Source organism: Vidua macroura, chromosome 22 (genome assembly GCF_024509145.1).
Source record: "Vidua macroura isolate BioBank_ID:100142 chromosome 22, ASM2450914v1, whole genome shotgun sequence".
NCBI lineage: Eukaryota > Metazoa > Chordata > Aves > Passeriformes > Viduidae > Vidua > Vidua macroura.
Window position 1 is genome coordinate 2,918,444 of NC_071592.1, and position 23,559 is coordinate 2,942,002.

General features: G+C 51.8%; 1 protein-coding gene across 2 annotated transcripts in view; it reads left to right on the forward strand.

The window, feature by feature from the left end:
- The window catches only part of GRIK4 (glutamate ionotropic receptor kainate type subunit 4), a 125,681-nt gene extending 102,631 nt beyond the window's left edge, over nt 1–23,050 (forward strand). The window contains exons 12-19 of one of the 2 annotated variants that reach the window (XM_053997017.1): nt 5,327–5,440; nt 12,937–13,046; nt 14,945–15,118; nt 15,405–15,570; nt 17,543–17,768; nt 19,234–19,362; nt 21,867–21,985; nt 22,603–23,050. In XM_053997017.1, coding sequence (XP_053852992.1) covers nt 5,327–5,440; nt 12,937–13,046; nt 14,945–15,118; nt 15,405–15,570; nt 17,543–17,768; nt 19,234–19,362; nt 21,867–21,985; nt 22,603–22,968 — 1,404 coding nt within the window. In that variant the 3' untranslated portion in view covers nt 22,969–23,050. The remainder of the gene's footprint in view (nt 1–5,326; nt 5,441–12,936; nt 13,047–14,944; nt 15,119–15,404; nt 15,571–17,542; nt 17,769–19,233; nt 19,363–21,866; nt 21,986–22,602) is intronic. The other variant, XM_053997018.1, reaches the window with a different exon arrangement.
- Nucleotides 23,051–23,559: the final 509 nt, after the last annotated feature.

The window sequence follows — 23,559 nt, forward strand, 5'->3', positions numbered from 1 at the left end:
GTGATCAGCTCATGGAGGTTTGGCTCGGGAGAAGTCACTTGGAAGGACTCGGAATCACGGAATGGTGATTTAGTGTCAACCCCCTTTTATGACTTCCACTATCCCAGGTTGCTCCAAGCCTCATCCAGCCTGGCCTTGGACATTCCCAGGGATGGGGCAGCCACGGCTTCTCTGGGAATTCCATCCCAGCCCCTCACCACCCTTCCAATTCCTTCCCAATATCTCTTTCAGTTCAAAGCTTCTCCCCATTGCCCTGTCACTCCAGCTCCTGATGAGGAGTTCCTCAAGCCCATCCTGCAGTGAGACATGTCACAAAGGCAGAAAAGCCTGGCCTGATTTGTCCCTCTGAGCATGCAGGGCAGGGAGATGGAGCACTCTGCTAATTCCTGCAGTGAGCAGGGCACTAAAGCCACTCTCCCTGTCAGCCTTCCTGGCTCTGGCACAGACAAACAAACAAGGGAGAGCAGCAAATCTTCTCATCTCCTCCTTTCTGGCATCAGAGACTTAAAGGGCATTTGGGCTGGAAGAATTACATCCTGCTCCTTGCTGCTGCAGTGCAGCTCTGGCTCAGAGTCCCTGATGGTGCCTGCTCTTCCCCTTCTCCCTCTCTCCAGCACATCCTCGAGCTGAAATGAATTCTCTGGCATGAGTCAAACCAAGGGATGCATTTTCACAGCACCTTGACAGCCTCAGCCTTGTCCCACCATGCCTGGCTGGAATCTGGCCAGGATCGGTGGTGATCAAAGCCCTTTTTTAAGTGAAGGACATGAAGCCCATCTTGTCCAGCCTCAGGAGCAGCAATACCAAGAGCAGGAAATCCCTTAAAGCTTTGGGGTGCTGGTTTTCCTTGCTGGTGGCCAGGCACTGCTTTCCCTTCAGCTGCTCCAAAGCTGGGGAACAGCAGGAAGGGGAAAGGAGGGAAAGACTCTCCAGAGCTGGCAGAGTCCTGCTCTCCACTCGCAGTGGGTGTTGGTGTGTGCAGAGAAAAGCTGTGTGTGGCTGAAGGGGGGCAGGGGGAGGCTGTTTGCAGGCCGTGGTGGTGGCAGCTGTGACAAGGGTGGCTCCAGGAGAGGGGCAGTGGGGGGCTGTGCAAGCACGGCGAGGGCACAGAGGGGTCTGCAAAGCACTGCTGGAAAATCAAACCCGGGATGGGGAGGGTGGTGTGAGCTGGGCTGGTCTCACTGCTGTCCCTGCGTGCTTTGGGTCCCTGGTGCCTCACCTCAGCTGGCTTTGCCACGGGCAGGGTGAACACCTGGCACAGGCTCTGTCCCCCCACCTGGCCACAGAGAGAGGCCAGGTGAGGAAACATGGGCGAGGGCAGACTCCAGGCTGACACCTGCACTGAGTGCTCACCCCACGCTGGCTGGGGCTTGCAGGGAGAGCTGCAGCCTCCAGGGTTTCCAGGCTGTCACTTCTGATATGGCAGAACTCACAGTTGTCCTTAAAAAAACCCCAGACACCTGTTTGGAGTGCCCCTCGTGCCTTTGAATGCAAGAACTGGGCATCATCCGGGCATCAGGGAGTGGCATGGAGGAGCAGAGAGCCTCTGGAGATCCTCCTGCAGAGAGCAGGGCCACCTCCAGCTGGATGGGCCTCCACTGGGGCACCCCCCCAGGGCTGCTGGCTCTGCAGTGGTGGGTCCTGAAGCTTGAACAGCTATTTCACCTTTCTGGGAGGCTTTTTGAGCACAGGGACAGTGCAGAAGAAGGGTTTGCTGGCCCTGGTCGTGCTGTCAGGGCTCGGTGGGCAGCGCTGGTGACAACTCCGCTGTCACAAGCACCCAGGGGATGTGGCATCCAAGGAGCTGCTCAAGCCAGGGACTGCTGCTCCTGGAAAAGATCCCGGCCCTGTGCTCCCAGAGCTGTCCTGGCTTGTTCTCCAGGTGTTTGACACAGAAATCCCCAGCCCCGAGCCTCGCTCCCTGCGCTGTGTCCCCGCAGCCTGGCAGGGCCTGGGGGTCTCTGTGAGGCTGCAGCTGGGCTCTTCTCCCGGCTGCTTTCTGCCATCCCATGCCGTGGGAGGCTTCTCTGGGATCCTCTCCGGGCTGGGGCTGACGTCAGGGCCCATTCATCACCATTAGCTCCGAGCTGAGCCCTGTCAGAGCCCGCGGCGAGGGGGCGGATGCCGCCTCTGGATGGCAGTCCCTGCAATTTGCTCCTGAAGGATGCTTAATTGTTGTTCCTCCTCGGGAGCCCGGCTCAGCCCCCGTGTTTAATGTCCTTTCCAGAGCCCTGATGCAGGCAGAGCCCACGGGAATGCCAGGTAGGGTGGTGGTGGTGGCAGCTTTTGTCTGGCACGCCAGCCCACCTGGGTTTCCTCTCACCTAGCGAGGGTCTGGCCTTGCTTGGGCGGTGTTTTATCAAGAGAAGTGGCTGTCTCCACTCCCAAAAAGCTCTGGGTCTTTTTCTAAGCCTATTTCATGCCAATATTTATAGCTGTAACTGTGCTGGCAGGATGAAAACCAACCCCTCTTCCCCCCACCATCCTTTACCTCCTGTTTTTCCCTCTCCCCAGAGCCCAGATGTGGAGAGAGTGCAGGAGCACAAAGCAAAGTCCATTTCTCCTCCCCCAGGGCTTTCCTTAGCCCATAAAATCCCAACACCTACCTCTGCTCAGGAGGGGAGGCTGGAGAGAACTCAGGTTTGCAGAGCTCCTATGTAGCTCCATCGAGCTCAGTGAATCCCAAGAAGTTTTGTCAGGAAGCAGAGTTGAAAGCATGAAATGGATGAAATTCAGGCAGAGAATTCTTTGCATGCCATTCCCAGATCAAAGTTTCCTGCTATCAGAGATCAGCTCTTAACTTGCATGACTGAACCTGCAGAGAGAAGAGAGTGATGAGGAGCTGGAGCTCTGCTGCAGAAAGTTCTGCACCTCTGATGTGGCAGAAGTCCTGAAAAGTTAGCAGGGAATGAGCAGAAGGAAATAACTCTGGTGGAATGGCAGAACCCTCTGGAGATGAGAGCAGGGAGCTGGGCACAAAGTCTGAGTGCCTGGGGAAGGCTGTGCTGTGCCTCTGCTCTGTGACAAAGGGAGGGGGATGGATTTGCACTGTATTTTGTGTAGGGAAGAGCAGTTCAGGGTGCTGCTGATGATTCAGCAACACCAAGATGTTGTTTCTCCTCAGAGAACCCCAAAGCTGGGCAAACCTGGGGATGCTGCTGCTCCTTCAACATCACCTTTAGATTTGCCCCTGGACAGGAATGAAAATTTCCTGAAAGCTTTGGCATGAAACCCTTTTGCCATGGCCCTTTTACCCTCTGCTTTAGTCTGTGACTGTGCTGGTGGAACTGTGTTTAATTTGGAGAATTGGGAGGAGAATTCCATTGTCAGACTAAGCTGTATCTTCAGCAGGGGCTTTGCTGGGAGAGCTCTGCCCAGGACAATGGCACCTACAAACCTTTTAAGTAGAGACAAGAGGGGTTTAGGAAGTGGGACAATAATTGTAAATGCAGGTGAACTCGGTGGGAAGAAATGCTGATGTCTGATTCTAGTTCAGAAGGCTGAATGATTTATTTATTATAACCATGCTATAATACATTAATATACTATTTAAAGGAGATACTAAAACTACAAACCTGCTTGTTCTAACTACCAAATCTAACTCACAACTCGTGACCCTCTCTGAGAGTCCAGCCACAGGGGGGTTGGATTGGGTTGGATTGGGTTGGGTTGGATTGGCCACCAGGCTCAAACAATCCTCACCAGAATCCAACCAAGCAATCACCCCAGGTAAACAATTCTCCACACACATCCACATGGGAAAAACAAGGAGCAGAAATAGAAATTGTTTTCTCTTTCTTCCCTCTGTGCTCCTCAGTGAAAAAATCCTGAGAGACAGAAGAACGTACCTGCCACAGACAATGGCACCTACAAACCTTTTAAGTAGAGACAAGAGGGGTTTAGGAAGCTTTAGGCTTTCCTCATAGATAAAATTCTCCACATGCCACGTTCCAGAGATGAACTGATCCCGTTTCAGTAATCTGCTGCTGTTTACACAGGGCTCAACAGCTCGCACACCACGTTGGGTTTATTGGTGCCTTTTAAAAAGGCTGTGGGTAAATGTCTGGCTATGCAGAAATTCTCCTCAGCTCCTAATTCATTGCAGCCTGAAGCTCTCAGGAATCTGTAAGAGCTGCTTGGGAACAGTTGTAAAAACCTCCACTGAGCATGTCCAAGCAGCCCTGGGAGGTGTCACCTTCTCTGTGACCCCTTCCTGGGCTCGTGGGTCACCTCCCCTTTCTTTTCCCTCTCCTGGTTCCAGCAGTGCTGCTCTCCCCTCTTGCAGCCTTTCCCAGGACCTCCATCAGGCCTGGTGGTGCCTTGGCATCTGCACGGACCTTGTCAAATGTAGGGACAAAAAGTGCAAACAGCTTTTCTTTCTCCCCCATCATCTCTTTTTCCACATGCATAATCATCTTCCTGCAAAGCAGAGAAACAAATGGATAAGGGAGTAGAGGTTTCATTTTTACAGAAAGCAATTACAGACATTAAAAGAGCTAAAGTAATAAAAATAATATTTAAAATTCAAATCCCTTATCTATATTACAAGGGTATTAACATGAGAAGAAGTTATTTTTATTTTTTTCTCCCCCCTAATCTCATTTGCTTCGCAGGTCAATCTGCAAACTTTAATGCCAGTCCTCTGAATTTTATTATTTTATTATTTTATTTGGAGACTGAGCTGCAGTTCTGGAGGTCTGGGTTTGGCAGGTTTGTGAAGTCCATGGCTCAGGGGTGAGGATGCTGCTTTGTCACCAACCTGTGGTGCTTGCTTGTACCACAAGGGACAGCTGTGTTCAACAGGGGAAGGGGGGAGGTTGTATTTTCTGTAGATTAATACAATATTTATTAGTTTATGGCTCCAGGTTTTAATGCATTAAATGAATAAAAATGACAATTGGGCTGTGAGCACTTGGGGGAAGGAGCTGCTCCAGCCTGAAAGGGAAGGGAAAATGGGGAAAAGGAAGGGGAAAAATTGAGAAAGGGAGGGGAAAAATGGGGAAAGGGAAGTGAAAAATGGGGAAAGGGAAGGGAAAAATGGGGAAAGAGAAGGGAAAATGGAGAAAGGGAAGGAGAAATGTGGAAAGGGAAGGGAAAATGGGGAGAATACTCCAGAGCACAGGGTGGGCTGAGCTTTGGGGTGAGTTTGAGCAAGGTTTGTGTGAAAGCCAGCCAGGCAGAGGGATGCGGGGAGCAGGGGGTGCAGAGCTCCTGCTGTTCCTACAGCGACGTCCCAGAAAGTTGGGAGCAGGAGCAGGGCTCCTGTGTGGCCCCAGGTTTGCTGCTTTCCCAGGATTCTGACCTTTTCCTTCTCCCTCCTCCCTAGAAAGCTGATCTGGCCGTGGCGGGGCTGACGATCACGGCGGAGCGGGAGAAGGTGATTGATTTCTCCAAGCCCTTCATGACTCTGGGAATTAGCATTCTCTACCGAGTTCACATGGTAAGAGCCTGATTTCAGAGCCATTTATGTCCCTCCATTATTTGCATGCAAACCTGCCTGGTTAGAGGAGAATAATGAACGACTCATAAAAATATTTTGGTTTCTTATTTAAACGCAAATGTGCTCGACCTTTATTTCCTGCTTTTTCTCTCTCTCTCTGCTGTGTGTCTGATTGGTGAATTCCATTCCTATTCAACCCCCAGCCCTTTGGCTTCTCTCCCCACTCCTCCCAGGGCACCTGATGGGCTTTTTGGCATGGTGGGGGCTGCAGGATGGTTTTAGAATGGCTTTAAGTGTCTTTAAGGCCACTGGGTGAGGTGTGCTGAGGGCAGGCTTGGCTGGAAGGGTGCAACAGCGTGGCTGGGTGGCCCCAGAATTGCAGAAACTTGGCTTGAAGTCACCGTCCAGTTGGATCTAATGGTAAAACTGGCTGGGAGGCTGAGCTGGGATATCTGTGGGTGCTCCTTGCTGGTGTTGGGGCCATTCTCGATCTCAGCTTTGCTCTCTTGCTGCCTTCTCCCACCTGAGAATCACATCAGGAAGGAATCCTGGATTGTTTTCTTTGCTGTCACCTCCTGGAAATGCTCCAGAGGCAGATCAGCCTCTGCTTTCCTAACCCCAGGGGAAATGTCCCTCCTGGGAGGGCAGGCAGGGCTCAGCTAGGCTGAGCTCACAGCCCTGGGCTCTGCCTCTCTGCTCTCAACCTCCTCATTTGTTCACCCTAAAGAGCTGCAGCCCCTGCACCCAAGGAAAGCTCTTTTATCTCAGGGGGTGCTCTCAGCACAGTTGTAGCAGCACAGGATCCTGGAATGGTTTGTGTTGAAAGGACCTCAAAGCTCATCCCATGCCACCCCCTGCCATGGGCAGGGACACCTTCCCAACCCCAGGGTGCTCCAAGCCTGGTCCAGCCTGGCCTTGGACACTTCCAGGAGTGGCACAGAATTTTTTTTTCTGTTTCAAAACAGCTGGGAATATTCCCAAGGGATTTGGGTGTGCAAGCATGTACACAGTGTTGTGTGTTTGCTTACCCAAACTTGTGTTAAACTCCCATAAATCCTCTTTTATTTGCACCCCCCATTGTTTTGCCTTCTCCCTGAGGCTCAGGAGAGGCCAGATCTCCCCCAGTCCCTCCCAAATTCCTGGTGTCCCAGGAGGCAAGCTCCAAATCTGCATTTGTGATGTGAGTGACAGTGCCTTGGTTTTCTGTCAGCCCAGCAATAGCAACCAAAAGGAAAAAAACCATTCAAGCTGCCTGTCCCAGCCCCCTCTCCACCCGGGAGGCTGTTAAGGATGCAGCGTTGGGGATGAACAGAAACAAATTCACGCATCTATCTCTGTGCTGAGTGGCTCCTGCCAAGAGCAAACAAGTAATTAAAATCTAGTTAAAATTCTGCTTCCTCTGGTACGTGCAGAATTTAGGATCGATTATTTAAGTGATCACAAAAGAAAAAAAAAAAAGGCAACAAAAAAAAAAAAAGGGGGGGTTGACTCTTCCAGCTCCTGGAAGTCAAATGGAATTGTCCCTTCCCCACCAGGGTTGGGTTTTCACATCAGCCTTGTGGAGCCAGGACCTTTTTCTGCCAGTGTCTCCTAGGATTAAAATCAGACTTGCTGATTTAATACTGTGTTATGTTAGGAAGGAATTCTTCCCTGTGGGGGTGGGGAGGCCCTGGAATAAATTTCCCAGAGAAACTGTGGCTGCCCCATCCCTGGACGCACCCAAGGCCAGGTTGGATGGAGCTCTGAGCAGCCTGGGATAGTGAAAGTTGTCCCTGCCCATAAAAAAGGCTGGAACAAGATGATCTTTAAGATCCCTTCCAACCCAAACCACTCTGTGCATGTCCTGCCCCAGATTTGCAGCAGAACCTGCAGCAATTCCCTGAGCAGCAATTCCCTGAGCAGCAATTCCCTGAGCAGCAATTCCTCCCTCCAGAGGAAAGGCAGGAACGCTGGTGCAGCCTTGGCCCAGGCTCTGTTCATCAGAGCCGTTCGCTGCTGCCTCGGGGAGCTCTGCAGGATTTCTGACACTTCTGCTGAGGGTGGAGGTTGCTCAGGGCACGGCCCAGCCCTGCTCCTTGAGGCATTCCCCAGATGGAGCAGGATTCATCATTCCAGACTCCAGCGGGGTTTGGGAATTCTCCCCCTGCTGCCAGCAGCACTTCAGCTGCTCCTCGAAGGATCTGGTTTGGGTCTGAGCTGCCCAGGGACCCAGGCAGGGTTGCAAAGACATCTCCCAGGTGGGGTCAGGGAAGCTCGGAGCCCTTCCTTCCCTCTCCAAGCCTTGGCTCCTCTTCCTCCAGCCCTTTCCTGCTCAGCTTGAGGAGGGTGCCTGAGAGCTCTGTGGCAATTTAACTTCTCAAACTGGTAAATATTTGTTAAACCAGACACTTCTGGTTTTCCTTTAAGGATGTGGCTTGCAGAGCAGCCCCACAGCCTTCCTCTCCCCACCCCAAAAACCACCTCTGCAATGTCAAAAATTGCAGCTGACGTCTGTTAATCACAGCTCGGATGAGATGGAGCCTAATAAATAACCACAAATGAGCCTCTTCCTCGCTGAGGAGTTCTCTCCACACACCCTGGGCTCCTTCAAATGTGATGACATTTTATTTTCATTTCCATGGAGCTCCAGTGGCAAGTGATTTCTCACCCCTTTCTCCTCCCCACGCCGCCAACCCAGCCACCACAGAGCCTGTGCCTCTTGTCACACATAACCAAATATGGCAGCTTTAACCAGGGCTGTCATTTTTCTCAATTTCGCTGCTTGTGATACAATCAAGGCTGGATTTCTGACACGGGAGCTCTAACAGGCTTCCTCCCTCACAGGCTGCTGAGAGAAGAGGCTTGGTTGGTTTCACTGGGTGCCCATTCTGCCCAGCCAGGGGGATGTGGGGATGGCAGGAGGTGGATGGGGAGCCCTGAGCAGTCCCTGGCTTTGGCAGAGGGCTGGAATAGGTGCCCAGGGTCGTTTCTGCATGGGGGGATAAATCAGGATTATTTGTGTTTTAAAAAAAAGACTGGACATGGCAATTGGTGCTACAGTCTAGCTGAGGTGTTAGGTCATAGGACTTGATGATCTTAGAGGTCTCTTCCAACCTCATTATTCTGTGATTCTGTGTCTTACACATCTCTGCTCACATCCTGCCTCTGTGGCAGGGAATGAGGGACTAGAGATGATTCTGGCTCCTCAGCCCTGAAAGGCCTTGCCTTCAAAATGAGGAAATGGAGCTTGGGAGAGCGCACAGCAGTAGCTGAGTTTAGGCCAAGTGAGCTGAGCCTTAAAGTGTTCCGACTTGATTGCTGCAGAGGACACAGAATGGGAAGGATGGATGGAAAAACTCCTCCATTCCAGCCAGAGGAGGCTTGAGAGGGGCTGAGAGGAGCTGAGCCTCCCTCCTGGCAGCTCTGCCAGCAAGAATCCCTCCCCACCAGAGCAGGGTGGGGGCCACTGCTGTTCCCAGGAATGCATTTGCTGGTTATGAACCATGTGGTGACTCCAAATGAGGCTCGAGATTCAGAGCAGCCTGTGCAGGGCTTTTATTGACCCCAGAGGAAAAGGAGGGATCCGGATCAGCCCCTGGACCAGGTGTGGTTATCCTGGGACGTGCCCTGGTTCCGTGCCCTGCGGTTGGACCGAGCTCACATCAACATTTCTGCCTCTCCAGGCTGAGTTTTCTTGCTTTCCCTGTGACTTCCAGAGGCAGGAGAGAGTTCTCTGCCCTCCTTTTTTAGGGGAAACGCTTGTGAGAAATGGCATGGATGGGGCCGACCGGGCTCCCTCCAGACTCTGCATGTGCAGGGCAGGGAGTGCTGAAAACAACAAATCCAGGGCTGTCCTCTCCTTCCCAAATGTCCCCCTTGTCCAAGCTCTTCAGTCACCAGTATCTTCCCAGAAAACTGCTGCTCACTGGCTGAAAAAATTAAGATTTCCAAGAACAACTTTGGAGGAGGGTGTATTAATCTCTCCCACATCCATCTGAGGATTTGCAGGAGGCCTTAATCAATTATTGGACATTTTGAACATATCTATTCCAGGAAAAATAGCTCTTCCAATTAACAAAGCTCTATTGGGACTGCCTAAAAATATCTGACAGACTCCAGATATTGTCATTCCCATCTTCAAAACAGACAGATAAGAGAGAGTTTGTGCCCTCCGTGGGAACAGAATATCTTTATTCTTACCCACAACTGTGAATGAAAAGAATATGTCCCAGCAGCCTGGAAATGACTGGAGCTGAAAAGAACCAGAACTACTACAACTGTAAAGTCACAGGAGAGATTCACTGCCAAGCTGGAGATTTAAAGCTTCCAACGCAATTTCCTTAATGAGAGTAATTTATTGACAAACTGCCCCAGAAATATAAAGAAGACATCGAGGCCTTAATTGCAGAAAGGAACTTTGTCACGGGAGCATCTCGCAGGGGGAGGCTCAGCCAAGGCTCTGCCAGGGCCTGTGAGCTCCCTGCCAGCTCTGGGATGCCAGGGAGGATCATTCCCTGCCCTGCCCGGAATGATTTGCTCCAGGAGCTCCAGCTTGCTCAGCAGCCTGTGCCCTTCACACCTTGCTGGATCCCCACGGCCTCGTTTCATCCTGGAGGAGGAATAAGGAGTTAATGAGCCGGTTTAGCTGCTGAGGAAGAGGGGAAGCAGGGTTTGAGGGGCAGCCAGGAGAGGCACGAAGGGGAGAGCTCTGGCAGTGCCACCCTCCTCTGGATGGGATCAGGGGGAAGGGCAGAGGGAACATCTCGTGGCACCTGCAGGGCTGGGAGGTGCCCTGGCCTCCCTGGATTAGGGAGAGGAGCTCCAGCACGGTGAGCAGAGGCTTCTCCTGGAAATGGGGATCTCTCAGGATGCTGGGGTGCAGCTTCCTGCAGTTTCCGTGGCTCTGAAAACCAGAACACGGCAGCAACTGACCAAAAAATTGGGAAAGGACACAAAGAATGTGGTGTCTTCCACTGTTTGTACCTCACCTGTTGATAGGAGATAACCTGGAACAGAAGAGAGAAACTCTGGAATTAAACCCAGGAGAGGCTGAACTTTTCCTTGGGAGTTGACTGAAAATTAATCTGAGAACCTGAACTTTTCCTTGGGAACTGACTCAAAGTTAATCTGAGAATGGATGCTGAGCCACTGCTCCTCAACTCATCCATTTGCTAGGAGCCTTACCAAGCCAGATTCTCTAAAAATGCCCATCCCAGAATGGTTTGGCTTGGAAGGGACCTCAAAGACCCTTTAGTTCCAACGCCCCCACCACAGGCAGGGACAGTGCAGATCCCAAAATCTCGTCCTGAAGGATACAGGGACAGGTTGTTGTGGTGTGCTGGGTTTCTCCTGCGTGCAGGGTTTGCTGGGGAAGGTTCCTGACACGTTACAGGTTCCCAGATGGTGACTGGAGCTGAGGATTTCACAGGCTCCCGGATATTTTTAGCAGAGGAAGATTTCTGTGCAACAACTGTTGCCTTTTCTAGCAACAGCTCAAGTCTCCAGGAGAACTGCTGAGACCTTGTGAAATTCAGGTTTTGCATAACATTCAGTAGTAAAACAGCAAGGTTTGGATGGAAGTGGAATTTAAAATGCTGGTCTAAGTCTGGGGAAGGGGAAAAAAACCCAAAAAAAAGCCTTTGCAAAGCTCTGACTCGTGGGAAGCTTCCCAGTTACAGGTGCTTGGGGAAGGTGTGGAGCTGTTTTAGGGATGCCAGGACTGAGTTTGTGGTTTGGGACAGAAAATACAAGGTTCTGTGAGCTGTGGGATCTTGTCCCTTGGGTGTGCTTGAGCTGCTCTTTCCTTTCAGAGGAGCTGCATCCACAGAGCTGGTGGTGACAGGAGAAATCCACTGAAAATGGGAGGTGTTTGGCTTTTGAGAAACTTCTCCAAAAGATTAATCTCCTGCTTTTGCACAAATTTGGTGACATTTGACAATTTTCTGGTGGTGGTGGCATCCTTGTGAAAGTTTAAAATGCTCTGGGAGAAGATCAGCCTGCTTTTTCTAGCAGTGAAGCCTTATTTTTTTTTTTTTTTTTCAAGGAAAGGTGGTTTGCCTTTCTGTGCTTTGGAGGAAAAAAACAGGAAATTCTGACGCATCCTGGAGATAAAAATATTCTGTTCCCTGAGATAAAAGTAATAATTTTATTGGGGTTTTTGTAAAAGAAAAAACTTTGCAAGGCCAGAGAGAAAAGTTTTGAAAACATTTTTTTTCCCCTTTTGCTTCACAAATATATTTCCCACCCTGTGAGCTCAGGTGGAGCCCCTTCTGCCCAGTCAAGTGTGAGGTGGACAAGGATGGAGGGACCACCTCAGGGCTGAGGGTGCAGCAAACCCTGCCAGGGAGGGACGAAATGCTGTGATTGCCTCATTTTTTTCTCTCAATTCACCTCTTTCTTTGCCTGGAGAAACAAAAATGGGGAGAAAAACAGATTTAGGGGATGAATCCAGTGGGGAGATGCTGCAGGACTCGGTCATTTGTGGGGTTGCTGTCACTTGTTTTCCCTGCAAGGTTGGTTTATCCCTCTTCCCCTGTTCACTTCCCTGTGTTTATCCCCCTTTCTCCCATTTATTCCCCTTCTCCCTTTTCCCCTTTATTCCCCTTCTCCTTTTTTTCCCCTCTTTCTCCCATTTATTTCCCTTCTCCCCTTTATCATTTTTGCCCCACTTATCCCTTTTCTCCCATTCTCCTTTCTCCCATTTATTCCTTTTCTCCCACTTATCCCCCTTCTCCCATTTACTCTCTTCTCCCATTTATCCCCCTTCCCCGTTTTATTCCCTTTTCTCCCGTTTATCCCTCTCTCTCCTATTTATGTCCTTTTTACTGTTTATCCCCTTTCTCCCATTTATCCACTTTGCCCCATTTTTCCCATTTATCCCTCTCTCTCCCATTTATTCCCTTTTTACTGTTTATCCCCTTTCTCACATTTATTCTCTTTCTCCCATTTACCCCCCTTCTCCCATTAATTCCCCTTTCTCCCACTTACCCCCCTGTCTCCCATTTATCCCCCTTCTCCTGTCTATCCTCATTCCCCTTTTTATTCCCATTTCTCCCGTTTACCCCATTCCCCTTTTCATTCCCATTTCTCCCATTTACCCCCATTCCCCTTTTCATTCCCATTTCTCCCGTTTACCCCCATTCCCCTTTTTATTCCCATTTCTCCCGTTTACCCCCATTCCCCTTTTCATTCCCATTTCTCCCGTTTACCCCCATTCCCCTTTTTATTCCCATTTCTCCCGTTTACCCCCATTCCCCTTTTTATTCCCATTTCTCCCGTTTACCCCATTCCCCTTTTTATTCCCATTTCTCCCGTTTACCCCATTCCCCTTTTTATTCCCATTTCTCCCGTTTACCCCATTCCCCTTTTCATTCCCATTTCTCCTCTTTACCCCCATCTCCCCATTTCCCTGCTGCAGTGCCACCAGGGCAGGTGATTTCCCTCGTGCCCTTCCAGAGCTATTTCCACCTCTCCAAACCCAACCAGCTCCAGCTCCTCCTTTGCTTTTCCCTCCCCAGGGCCGCAGACCCGGCTATTTCTCCTTCCTGGACCCCTTTTCTCCGGGCGTCTGGCTCTTCATGCTGCTCGCCTACCTGGCTGTCAGCTGTGTCCTCTTCCTGGTGGCTCGGTAATGTCGCGGTGCCTTTCCCTTCCTCGCGGTGCCACCTAGTGTCACTCGCAGAGCCGGGGACAGGGGGCTCCCAGGGGGACACGGGGACATCCTCTGCCCCCCAGCTCACCGGGATGGGCTGGCAAGAAGCGTCCCAGCCCTCTGCCAGCTGGGGACTGAGGTTTGTCGCCGCATCCCCGCGCTGGGATGGCCATCGTGCCCTGGTTCAGGATGTGTTTGGCCACAGTGGTGCCCAGAGGCAGTGGGAGAAGGTTTTGGAGAAGGTTTTGGTGCTGTTAAAACGCTCCTTGCAGCTGTTTTTCTGCCCCTTTGTCCCAAGCAGGGAGGGTGGAGGCTGTTAGCAACCTGCAAATCCATTCCGAGGTGTCAACACGAATTCCACCAGTGATGTCTGACTCCCCAGTTTGTGGAGGAGGGGAAAGTTCATGACTACCTTTGAGCAGCTGATGTGCAGAGCAGCTCACTTGGCAGCTCTCGGCTCCATTCCCCTGTGACTAATTTCAATCAGTCTCAAAATGCCTCGTTGAGTGCTGGCCTGCAGCACGGCCCCCGTGGTTGCCCGGGCTCTGGGCTCCAGTGCTGCTCTCCCCGCCCTCCCACAGCCCTGTGGAGGGGCTGTTCCAGGCAGAGTGGAGCTGTGTCCTGGCACAGAGACTGCTCAGGGTCCGTGGCTCTTTGGGGACCGCTCAGTGCCCAGTTCTTGTTACACAAATTGGGACTGTGCTGTCACTCGCTCCCTCAGCGTGGCTGAAGTTGTCACCCTGACAGGGCTTTAATGGGTTCTTCGAATGCTGCTGCAGCCTCAGAAATGCAGGTCTGGAGAAACCATTGAATTATGCACAGCTGGTGCCTCTTTAGCCCTTTCCTCATGTTTTAAATATGATTCTCCAAAAAGGTGCCCTTACCCAGCTCCCCTCAGGAGAGGGAGCTTTGGCTGCTGCTCCCTGCCTTGCTCAGCAAGAAGGAGCTTTTGACCCTGTGAGTTGCAGACCCTCCCAGAGCACTGGGGTTTGCTGCCAGTGCTTGATCCACCATGGAAGGCCTGCAGGAAATAACCTCCTCCTCCTCCCTGGCACCACAGTGAGAGAGGAGATGCAGGGATGAAAAGAACCCCCTCATTCTGGCTAACTACGCTGTGAGCTGGCACAGCCCTGCAGCTGTTTTGGCAATAGCCCCAAAATGACCCTCCTGGGCCCCAGCTTTCTTAGCTAGAGCAGAATGATGAAGTGCAGCACATGAATTAGCAGACTTTCTTAGCAATCAGGGAACTGGGGACTGGAAACAGCAGAAGAGAGAGAGAGAGGGGTGCAGTCACAACAGTGACAGGCTCAGATATTTCCCATTCCCACCTCTGTCCTGTCCCTGAAGGGTGGGATGCTTTGAAACACCAGCACTGAGCTTCCAACTCCACCTCAGACCTTCTCAGAACAACCCTTTGCCCCAACAAGAGCTTTTCTTGATGGTTTAATGCAGTCAGGGCTCACACACTTCGCTTTTGAACTTCCCATCAGTGCTCGTGCTCTGGCAGGGAGCACAGCCAAAGATGTTTGATTTCTACTTCCCATCAAGTCCGTGCACATCTGGAGTTGCTGCTGCAGTGTGAATCTGCAAGCAGGGCTGCAGGATGCACGCAGAGCTGCCCAGAGCAGAGCCTCTCAAAGTTTTTGCAAATCTTTACAAGAAAGCCTCTGGCTCCTGAGTCTTAGAGCAAATGTTTCACGCAGCTCTGAGCCCTGGGCATCAACTGACAGCAAAGCATTTCCTCCTCAGAAAACTCTGCCTCCAGGATAGCTGGAGCTTCACAGCTTTTCTCTCTTTTTTCGTTTTTTTTTTTTTTTTTCAAGTGTCCCATTTCCCAGCGCATTCCCTGAGCTCCCCTTTTCTTGTCCTTTCAGGCTGACACCTTACGAGTGGTACAGCCCCCACCCCTGCTCCCAAGGTCGATGCAACCTCCTGGTGAACCAGTACTCCCTGGGGAACTCGCTGTGGTTCCCGGTGGGGGGGTTCATGCAGCAGGGCTCCACCATCGCCCCCCAGGCTCTGTCCACGCGCTGCGTCAGCGGGGTCTGGTAAGGAGGGCAGCCCTGCCTTCCAGGAAGGTTTCTCTGGGCAGAGGGGGATGTGGAGGGGGAATTTCTTCAAGGAAAGGGTTGTGGGACATTGGGAGGGGCTGCCCAGGTGGAGGTGTTCAGGGATGACTGGATGTGGCACTCACTTGTCTGGGTGACCAGGTGGGGACTGATGGTTTTGGAGGGAGTTTGCAATCTCAGTGATTCTGGGATTCTGAGAGGCAAAGGGTGGGGACGGAGAGCAGATTTCCTGGGGGAAACCACACCTTCTCTTCCCTCCCCCTAGGTGGGCATTCACCTTGATCATCATCTCCTCCTACACGGCCAACCTGGCAGCGTTCCTGACCGTGCAGAGGATGGACGTGCCCATCGAGTCCGTGGATGACCTCGCTGACCAGACGACCATCGAGTACGGCACCATCCACGGCGGCTCCAGCATGACCTTCTTCCAAGTAAACCCCATTCTTTGGCTGCCTGGGGGGCAGGGGGTGCACAGGGCACCCCTCAGTCAGGTTGGGGTGTCCCCCTCAGCCTGCCGTGCCCGTGTGTCACTCCAACTGCTGGCACGAAGGGGAACCTCCGGAGAGATCCTTGCACAGGATCAGTGCTGGGAGAGGCCTGGTGGAGGACACAGAAAGGGAATTTGACAAGGAAGTCAAATTTTCATGGGTCTCCACATGGTTTTAGCTTTTATTTGAGGCTCTTTCAGGTGTGATAAGCAAAGAAACATTTGCACAGCCCAGGCAGGCTCACAGAAGTCGAAGTGCTGGAGCCTGTGTGAGGTCAGTGGCACTGAAATAAGTCGAGTGTATGCAAAGTTATGTGGGCCATTTAGCCCAATTTAATCTTTATCTTCCCTGCTCTGCTCAGAAGGGAAATAAATGAGTGAATATTTTCTGCAGCGCTCTGAACGCACAAAGAACTGCTTGAGGATTATTTATTTATTTATTACTTGTTGAAATTCCAAAAGGAGAGAAAGCTTGTTCTCACTCTTTCCCCCCACTCTGAGTCTGAACTGAATTTGGAAGGCTGGGAAATCTCTGGAGTCAGCCTGAGCTTTTCAGCTCAACTTTGTGCTCTTTGGGGGTATGGAAAAGAGCTACTTTTAAGCCAAACTTTACATCTAAAATGAGCTGAGCAGAGCCTAAGTGAGGGAGGTGGTTGTATATGAAGGGCTCACTTGAGGAAAGCTTTCAAGTTTAAACCCCTGGCTGTCTCTGCGCTGCCTGGCAGTGAGGAAATCAGAAAGGAAATTAGGAAAAGAGGGTTTTGTCCTATTTGTGGTGCTTTAAGCTGTGTTGGGATCCATTTGCCTCTGGTGTAAAGACGGGGAGGTTAAAGTAGTGATGGATAACTGCCTCCATCTCCCCTCCCTTCCTGGGTGCATGAGGAATGCTTGTCCCCTCCTGAGGCACCTTGTCCTGGCAGCGCTTCCCCTGACACTGACACACAGTTTAAGGTTTAAAAATGCAGTGAAAGAGAACCAAAGCCCCCCTGCTCATCTGTCTCCTGCCCATGTGGCTGCACCCAGAGGACAGAGCTGCACAGATGAGGACAGGAACTGGGTCAGCAGCAGATTCCCTGAGGCTCTCCAGCACTGCTCACCAGCCAGAGAAAACAAGCCCTTGACAGTATGAAAATCCTCATGTAGAGCAGGGTGTGTTTACGTTCAGGCTTTGTGCGAGCAGGTTTCACTCTCTGCTCAGCACAGGCAAGAGAGATTCCTCATTCTCAGCTTTCCTTTCATCGGACCAAGGTGGTTCAGCCACCAGCCAACTCTGAGGATTTGGGGCTGGCTGAGCCTTGGTTTATTGTAATCAGTGACAAAAAAAAAACAGTTCTTTTCAGCAAGCACTTTAACTTGCCTCACAGAGGGGTGAACCAAATCTGGGTTATTTTTTGAATTAAATTTGTGAACAGCAACCTCCAGAGAGCTTTTGTGCTGCCCCCAGCCCTCAGTGCCCTCCTCAGGGTGCTGGAGTCTGGTTCTGACACTGAAGAACTGTTGGGACAGTGTTTGAGGGATGGTCAGTATGGTGTGAGCGCTACAGGGAGCACCCAGAGGTTTCAATCAACCAAGAAGGAGCTGTTTCTTCAGGCTTTTTTAATGTGTTTTTGATATGTGGTCAGTGAAATTATGATTTTTTTTTTTTAATTGAATTTACACAAAGAGTTCTTCCAGACCCCGTTGGAATTGGGGCATTTCATGCCCAGCTTTTCCAACAGACTTCCAACACATTTCGGCTTCTTTGAGACAAACAGAGATGAGGCACCAAAATCCTTTCTGAATCTGAAATCAGATTTGATTCCTCTCTCCATTGTGGCCTTTCTGCAGCAGCGCCTGATTCGGGAGCTCAGTTTTAGGGGTCTAATTTACCCCCAGATCTCCTCCCTGAGCTGTGGCTGCCTCTTTCCTCCCCGCAGAACTCCCGCTACCAGACGTACCAGCGGATGTGGAATTACATGTACTCCAAGCAGCCCAGCGTCTTCGTGAAGAGCACGGAGGAAGGGATCGCGCGCGTGCTGAACTCCAACTACGCCTTCCTGCTGGAGTCCACCATGAACGAGTATTATCGGCAGCGCAATTGCAACCTCACGCAGGTCGGGGGCCTTCTGGACACCAAGGGCTACGGGATTGGCATGCCCGTCGGTAGGCAGTGAAGAACAATTCTAGTCCTTCTCGGCTGTCGGCAGAGGACCGGAGCGTTCCAAAGGCTGCGCCGGCTCTAAAAGCCAACGTTGCATCTCACAGGGTCCTTTTTATTCCTTACCTGCTGCCCGTGCTCAGAACCAGATGTGAGACCTCGCTCTGGTCCAGAGCCAGATGTGCAAGACCCTGCTCTGGTCCAGAGCCAGATGTGCAAGTCCCTGCTCTGGTCCAGAGCCGTGTGAGACGCGACCGCGGCTCTTTCAATAATTCGTGTGAAAGATGTCTCAAAATTGCTGCTTGTTTTTTGCATACCTGCTCTTTGCTGTTCCCTTCCCCAACCAGTGTTTGTGCATCGTTTTGTGCTCCTTGTTTGAATCCCAGAAGTGATGTCAAAGTAATGCTGTGGCAATTCTGGTAGTTTTTAGCAGGAATGTCTTAACAGCTGGTGGTTCTTGAAACTGCAGGCCAGAGACTTGGGTGATTCAGGGGCTCTCATCAGGTTTAACAAATGCAGGGGTTTTGTCTTTCAAATGTATGAGCTCACAAGAGAACATCGCCACTAAATAAGGGTTTAGTTGTTATTCCAAACGATCCGCTGGTCTTTCGGACATCCTGTAAGCCTTGTCCTGACCTGTAAGCCCTGGCATTTAGCAACACAAAGTTGAGGTGGATTACATAAGGCCCCCGTCACACAAGCAGCCACTCTAGTTTAGGGAACACGGGTAAGCTTGTAAAGTCACAGCAACCTGATCAAAGTGAGTACAAATCCCTACCTTCAGGGCTAAATTTGTTCTGACATTGTCTTGTTAAACAGTGAAACCGTAGCAGATAAGAGGAGCAGAAAGCTGCTGGCTGGGACAATAGTGCAGAGTTACTGGGAGAAGTGCAGTCTTTCCCATGGCCCTTCCTAGGGTGGCAGACAAGGATTTCTTGTACCAGACAAGGATCTCTGGTGGCAGACAAGGATCTCTGGTAGCAGACACTGGGACTGCAGCAGAGCTCCGCGCCCAGCACAGGACTGAGCTCCTCCGACATGGACATTTTGGCTTCCATGATCCTTGGGCTCCTTCCAACTCAGGATTTCTATTCCATGAGCAGTTTGAGGGAAGGAGCGTTAGAACAAGGTCGAATTGGAGGTGGAATGACAAGAGAGGGACCTCTGTGGTCTGCAGGAGCAGGATACTGAACTGCTCATTCAAAAGCCAAAGCTCCCTTTGCCATGGACCTGCTCCAGTGGCCTGAGTGGCTCCTGGTGGCCAGGTAGAGTCACCTTCTGCAAGTGACATTAACCAGGTGGCATTCCCAGTGGGGTGGCTGCAGCTTTCCATGGCTTGCATGGACTGACAGCCCCTCCAAGCCACCCAGAGAGGAGCTGTGCTAGCTGGGCACACTGGGGTGGGGCGAGTGGCGAGGATGATGATGGGGAGGAAGGTGGGGCCCTACCACGTCCCTCTCGGCGTTGCAGGCTCCGTGTTCCGCGACGAGTTCGACCTGGCCATCCTCCAGCTGCAGGAGAACAACCGCCTGGAAATCCTGAAGCGCAAGTGGTGGGAAGGAGGGAAGTGCCCCAAAGAGGAGGACCACAGAGCCAAAGGTAAGCCCTGCACTCCCAAGGGACCAGGCACAGAAACATCCTGGCCAGAGGTGCAAGGATGAACACCCAGCTGCAGGTCTGCCTGGGAATCACTTTTTCCCCTTCTCCTGACCTGAGATTCCTTCCTTCACAACTCAAGGAGAAAGCCAAACAGCTCCGCTGTGCCTCACGCTGTGTGTTTTTGCCTGGGGCAGAGATAGCGGGAACAACCAAATGACAAATATTGGAGGCATATGGAGGGTAAATTAGCTTCTAATGAATGTCTGGGAAAATGGATGGCTGAAGGGATCAGATCAAAATCCTGGGTTCCTTGAAGGGAGATGGATCTCCACCACAGGCCCGCTGGTTAATGGCTCCAAGTGAAAGCGTCTTTTAAACAGCCAGGGAAAGGGACACAAGGACTTTATTAGTACATTTGTAAATTGAGAAGCAAATTCTTTTGGGTAATGCTATGCAAATTGCCATAAAAGCCACCACATTAGGCTGATGTCCCAGCATGAGAGCAGTTGCCAGCTTAACACAGTTGCTGCATTTTTTAGTTTTGGCAGCCGCCCTTTCCTCAGCAAGTATTTTCTGCGAGGCCAGCAGGCCCCCCAGTTAAAAGCACAGCCTTGTGACCTTTGTGGGAGCAGAGAAAAGAGCCAAGCCAGGGCTGGGGAAGCTCTTTTGGGGTTTTGACCTTGCAGCAGGTGTAGGTGTGTGTGTCTGTGCAGACCCCACGGGGCTGGGAGGTGATGCTCACTTTTGGGCGGTGCTGTTCTACAGACAACCCCAATTATTTATCTCCAGGCTGAAGGTGTAAGACATCAGGTTATTGCTATTAAATGAGTTACTTTTGAAGGTGGAAGAGTTTTTTTTTCTCCCTGGACTGTGCCAAAGGCAACTCTAAGGTGGAATCTAGGCTGGGGGCTGTTCTGAGATGGCTTTGGAAGGGGGAAGCTGGGCTGTTTCTGGCACTACCCAGCACAATCTGTGACCCTGGGCAAGTCTTTCTGCTGGTTTGCTCCCTTTGCCATGGCTCACTTGCTCAGTCTGGGAGATGAGGAAGGCTGTAGCTGTGTGGAGAAAGGAAATATCCCTCAGTGAGCTTGGGTGTCTGAGGTGGCACCCAGACAGAATGATAGGAGGATGTAGAGAGAGGTGCAAACCCAAAATTCACACGTGGGAGCTGCAGAGGGGAGTGGATGGCCTTTACCTTTGGGTCTGAACTGTGATTCCAGGCTGTTTTATCTGCCTTGCCATTGCTGTGGAAGCACCTCTGCAAAAGTCTCTGATTTACAGACTCCCTGCATTGCTCTGGGGGTGGTGCCAAAAGAATGACGGAGGAGGAGGCAGAAATGTGACCTGCTAAGTTTTAGAACAAAACAGGTCAGCGATTTACAAGGGTTTTGGTGAGGTTTTATGTCTAAAAGCCACACCGAGATCAAGTCAATAAATAATCTATTCTTACACTTGATTTAATGCTACAGGAGGGAGAGGAAGATTTTTATAGATGTTCTTGTTGAGTAATGGCCTCACACAGCCAACCCAGGGCAGAGCACATGTTTTTTAGTAATCAATCCAATCAGGGACCCAAACCAAACACAGGAGAGAGGAACCATATCCCAGGACAGCAAATGTTGAGGTCAGCTCATCTCACAGACAGATGGAGGCACACTTTTGGGGACCAGAGCTGTGGTGGCAAGTGAAGTGGTGGCCTCAGCACATGGAAAGCTCAGGTTTTTAAGGGAAGGATTTTCCTTCAGCTGGTGGAACTTTCTGGAATGCAGGCTGGTTAGGCATGGTGGTCATCCCATAGGAAGCGAATTGTGCAGGGGAGGTGGGATGAGCTGTCCATGGAAGGGGCTGTTCCCTCCTCATGGGCCAGGTGGGCTGGGCAGAGACACCCAACCCACAGCCAGGTACCCCAGGGTGGCAGGGACCCCATTTTGTCACCCTGTAGTGACACAGCATCCTGCTCTTGTTCGGAGCCTCTCCTTTCCCACTGCAGTCCGAGCAGCCGGAATCATTTTCCTGCAGCACTTCGTGATGCAATCAAAGGAGCTTTTCCTGGTGCCAGCTTCCTTTAAAGCCCTTCCCTGTCTCCTTCATCTCTGCTCCTTTATCAACCTTGCTCCTCTTCCTTTTCAAGTTCAAAGCCACTGGAGCTCGGTGAATAATTTGCAGGGATTAATGTGCCCCTTTGATCCCGCGTTTTTCCCCTCCTGTTTTCAGTTTGTCCACAAATTGCTTTGTGCTTCCTCTCCAACGTTCTGGCTGTTTATCTGCAAAATCATCATTTCTGAGCAGGCAGCTTCGATCCTGCAGTTATTGCAAGTCACTCACTTGGGCCATCTGAGTCATGCAGGGAGCTATTAATAGGACACTGCTGGCTCGGTGGTTTTGGTCCCTGGCTGGGCATCTACAATGCCAACAAAACAGCAAAGCCTGGGGGTTCTGTGCAGTGACACTTGAGATTTATGATGTGTCTGCCTCTCCAGAGTGTCTCTCCTGCTTTATTTTAGGCTTGGGGATGGAGAACATTGGTGGAATCTTCGTGGTGCTCATCTGTGGCTTAATCGTAGCAATTTTTATGGCGATGCTGGAATTTTTGTGGAGCCTTCGACACTCTGAGCAGTCGGAGGTAGGACCTGGGAGTGTCCTGAGGGGACAGGGTGTGTTTATTGCCGTCTGTGGGGTGTCCTAGAGCAAGTCATGCACCCAGGCTGAGGAGCAATCCCAGCCAGGACACCTCAAACCCAGGAACAGGCTTGGTCCTTTGGGCAGGGTCTAAAATCCATGAGCTTCTCGTGCGCTCCTACTCAGAGTGAGGCTGTAGAGATGCTCCGAGGGCTTTCAAAGGGATCAAAGACGTGTACAACATCCAGGTACCTTTCTGGGGGACAGGATTCCTACCTGCAGCAGGTTTGGATCTTGTGCTGATCTGGGGATGAAGAACACAGGGGGGTCTCTGATGAGAGGCAGAGTTGGGTTAAGTCAAGTGTAGATGTCTGAGCATTGATGTTGAAAACCAGCAGCACTGAGTCCATAAAAATGTGGGGTCAGAATCACACCATGGAATCTTAAAACAGCCTGGGTTGGAAGGGACCTTAAAGCTCATCCAGTTCCACCCCCTGCCATGGCCAGGGACACCTCCCACTATCCCAGGTCACTCCAAGCCCTCATCACTGCAGGGCCCAGAGCCCCTGAGGGACTCCGAGCTTGCTCAGGTGAGCAGGACGGCTCCATTGTCCCCTGCAGGTGTCGGTGTGCCAAGAGATGGTGACGGAGCTGCGCAACATCATCCTGTGCAAGGACAGTTTCCACCCCCGTCGGAGGAGAGGGGGGGTGGTACGGACTCGCCCCGCTCTGCCCGAGGAGCGCCGAGCCCGCAGCACAACCACGCTCAGCAACGGCAAGCTGTGCAGCGGGGGCGAGCCAGACCCCCTGGCACAAAGACTGGCACAAGAGGCCGCCCTGGTCGCCCGGGGCTGCACCCACATCCGCGTGTGCCCCGAGTGCCGGCGCTTCCAGGGGCTCCGGGCGCGGCCGGCCGCGGGGTCGCCGGCGCGGAGCGAGGAGAGCCTGGAGTGGGACAAGGCCACCAACAGCAGCGGGCCCGAGTAACGCCAGGCCCGGGGGCGTCGGGGTGGGACGAGAGGGTCCTGTTCCATTTTACAGAACACGGACTTGTACAATGTCAACTCGTTTTTAAATCAATTAGCAGTTACCCGGCTTCTCCAGAGCAAGGTGGACCTTGGGGTGGACACTAAGGCCTGGCCGGAGGGCTGGCTGAGGATTTTGGTGTCCACTGAATCCTGGCGTGGCAGGAGGGAGGTCCTCAGGCTGGTGGGCGTCCGGAGGTTGTCTCTGGGAAGGAGGGACGTGGCGGGTGGCTGGTGTAGCAGGCGTTGCCCACCCAGGGTCAAGGAGGGGTTCCTGGACCTTCTCCAAGGTCAGGAGAAAGGACAGCGGCGCTGCCTCTCCATCACTCACTGGGGGATGTTCTCCAAGGGGTGGGACTTTTATTTGCCGTGGCTGTGGGAAGGGAGGAGTCATTATTTTGGGGCTTTTTTTTGTTTAATTTGGGTATGTCAGGACCCAGTCCCCAAGGCACCAGGTGCTGAGCTCTTCTTCCTTTTCCAGAGGGTGGCAGGTGGGTTGAAGGGGGAAGGGGAGGATGGGATGGGACACGCTCCCTGTGAGAAGCAGCATTTG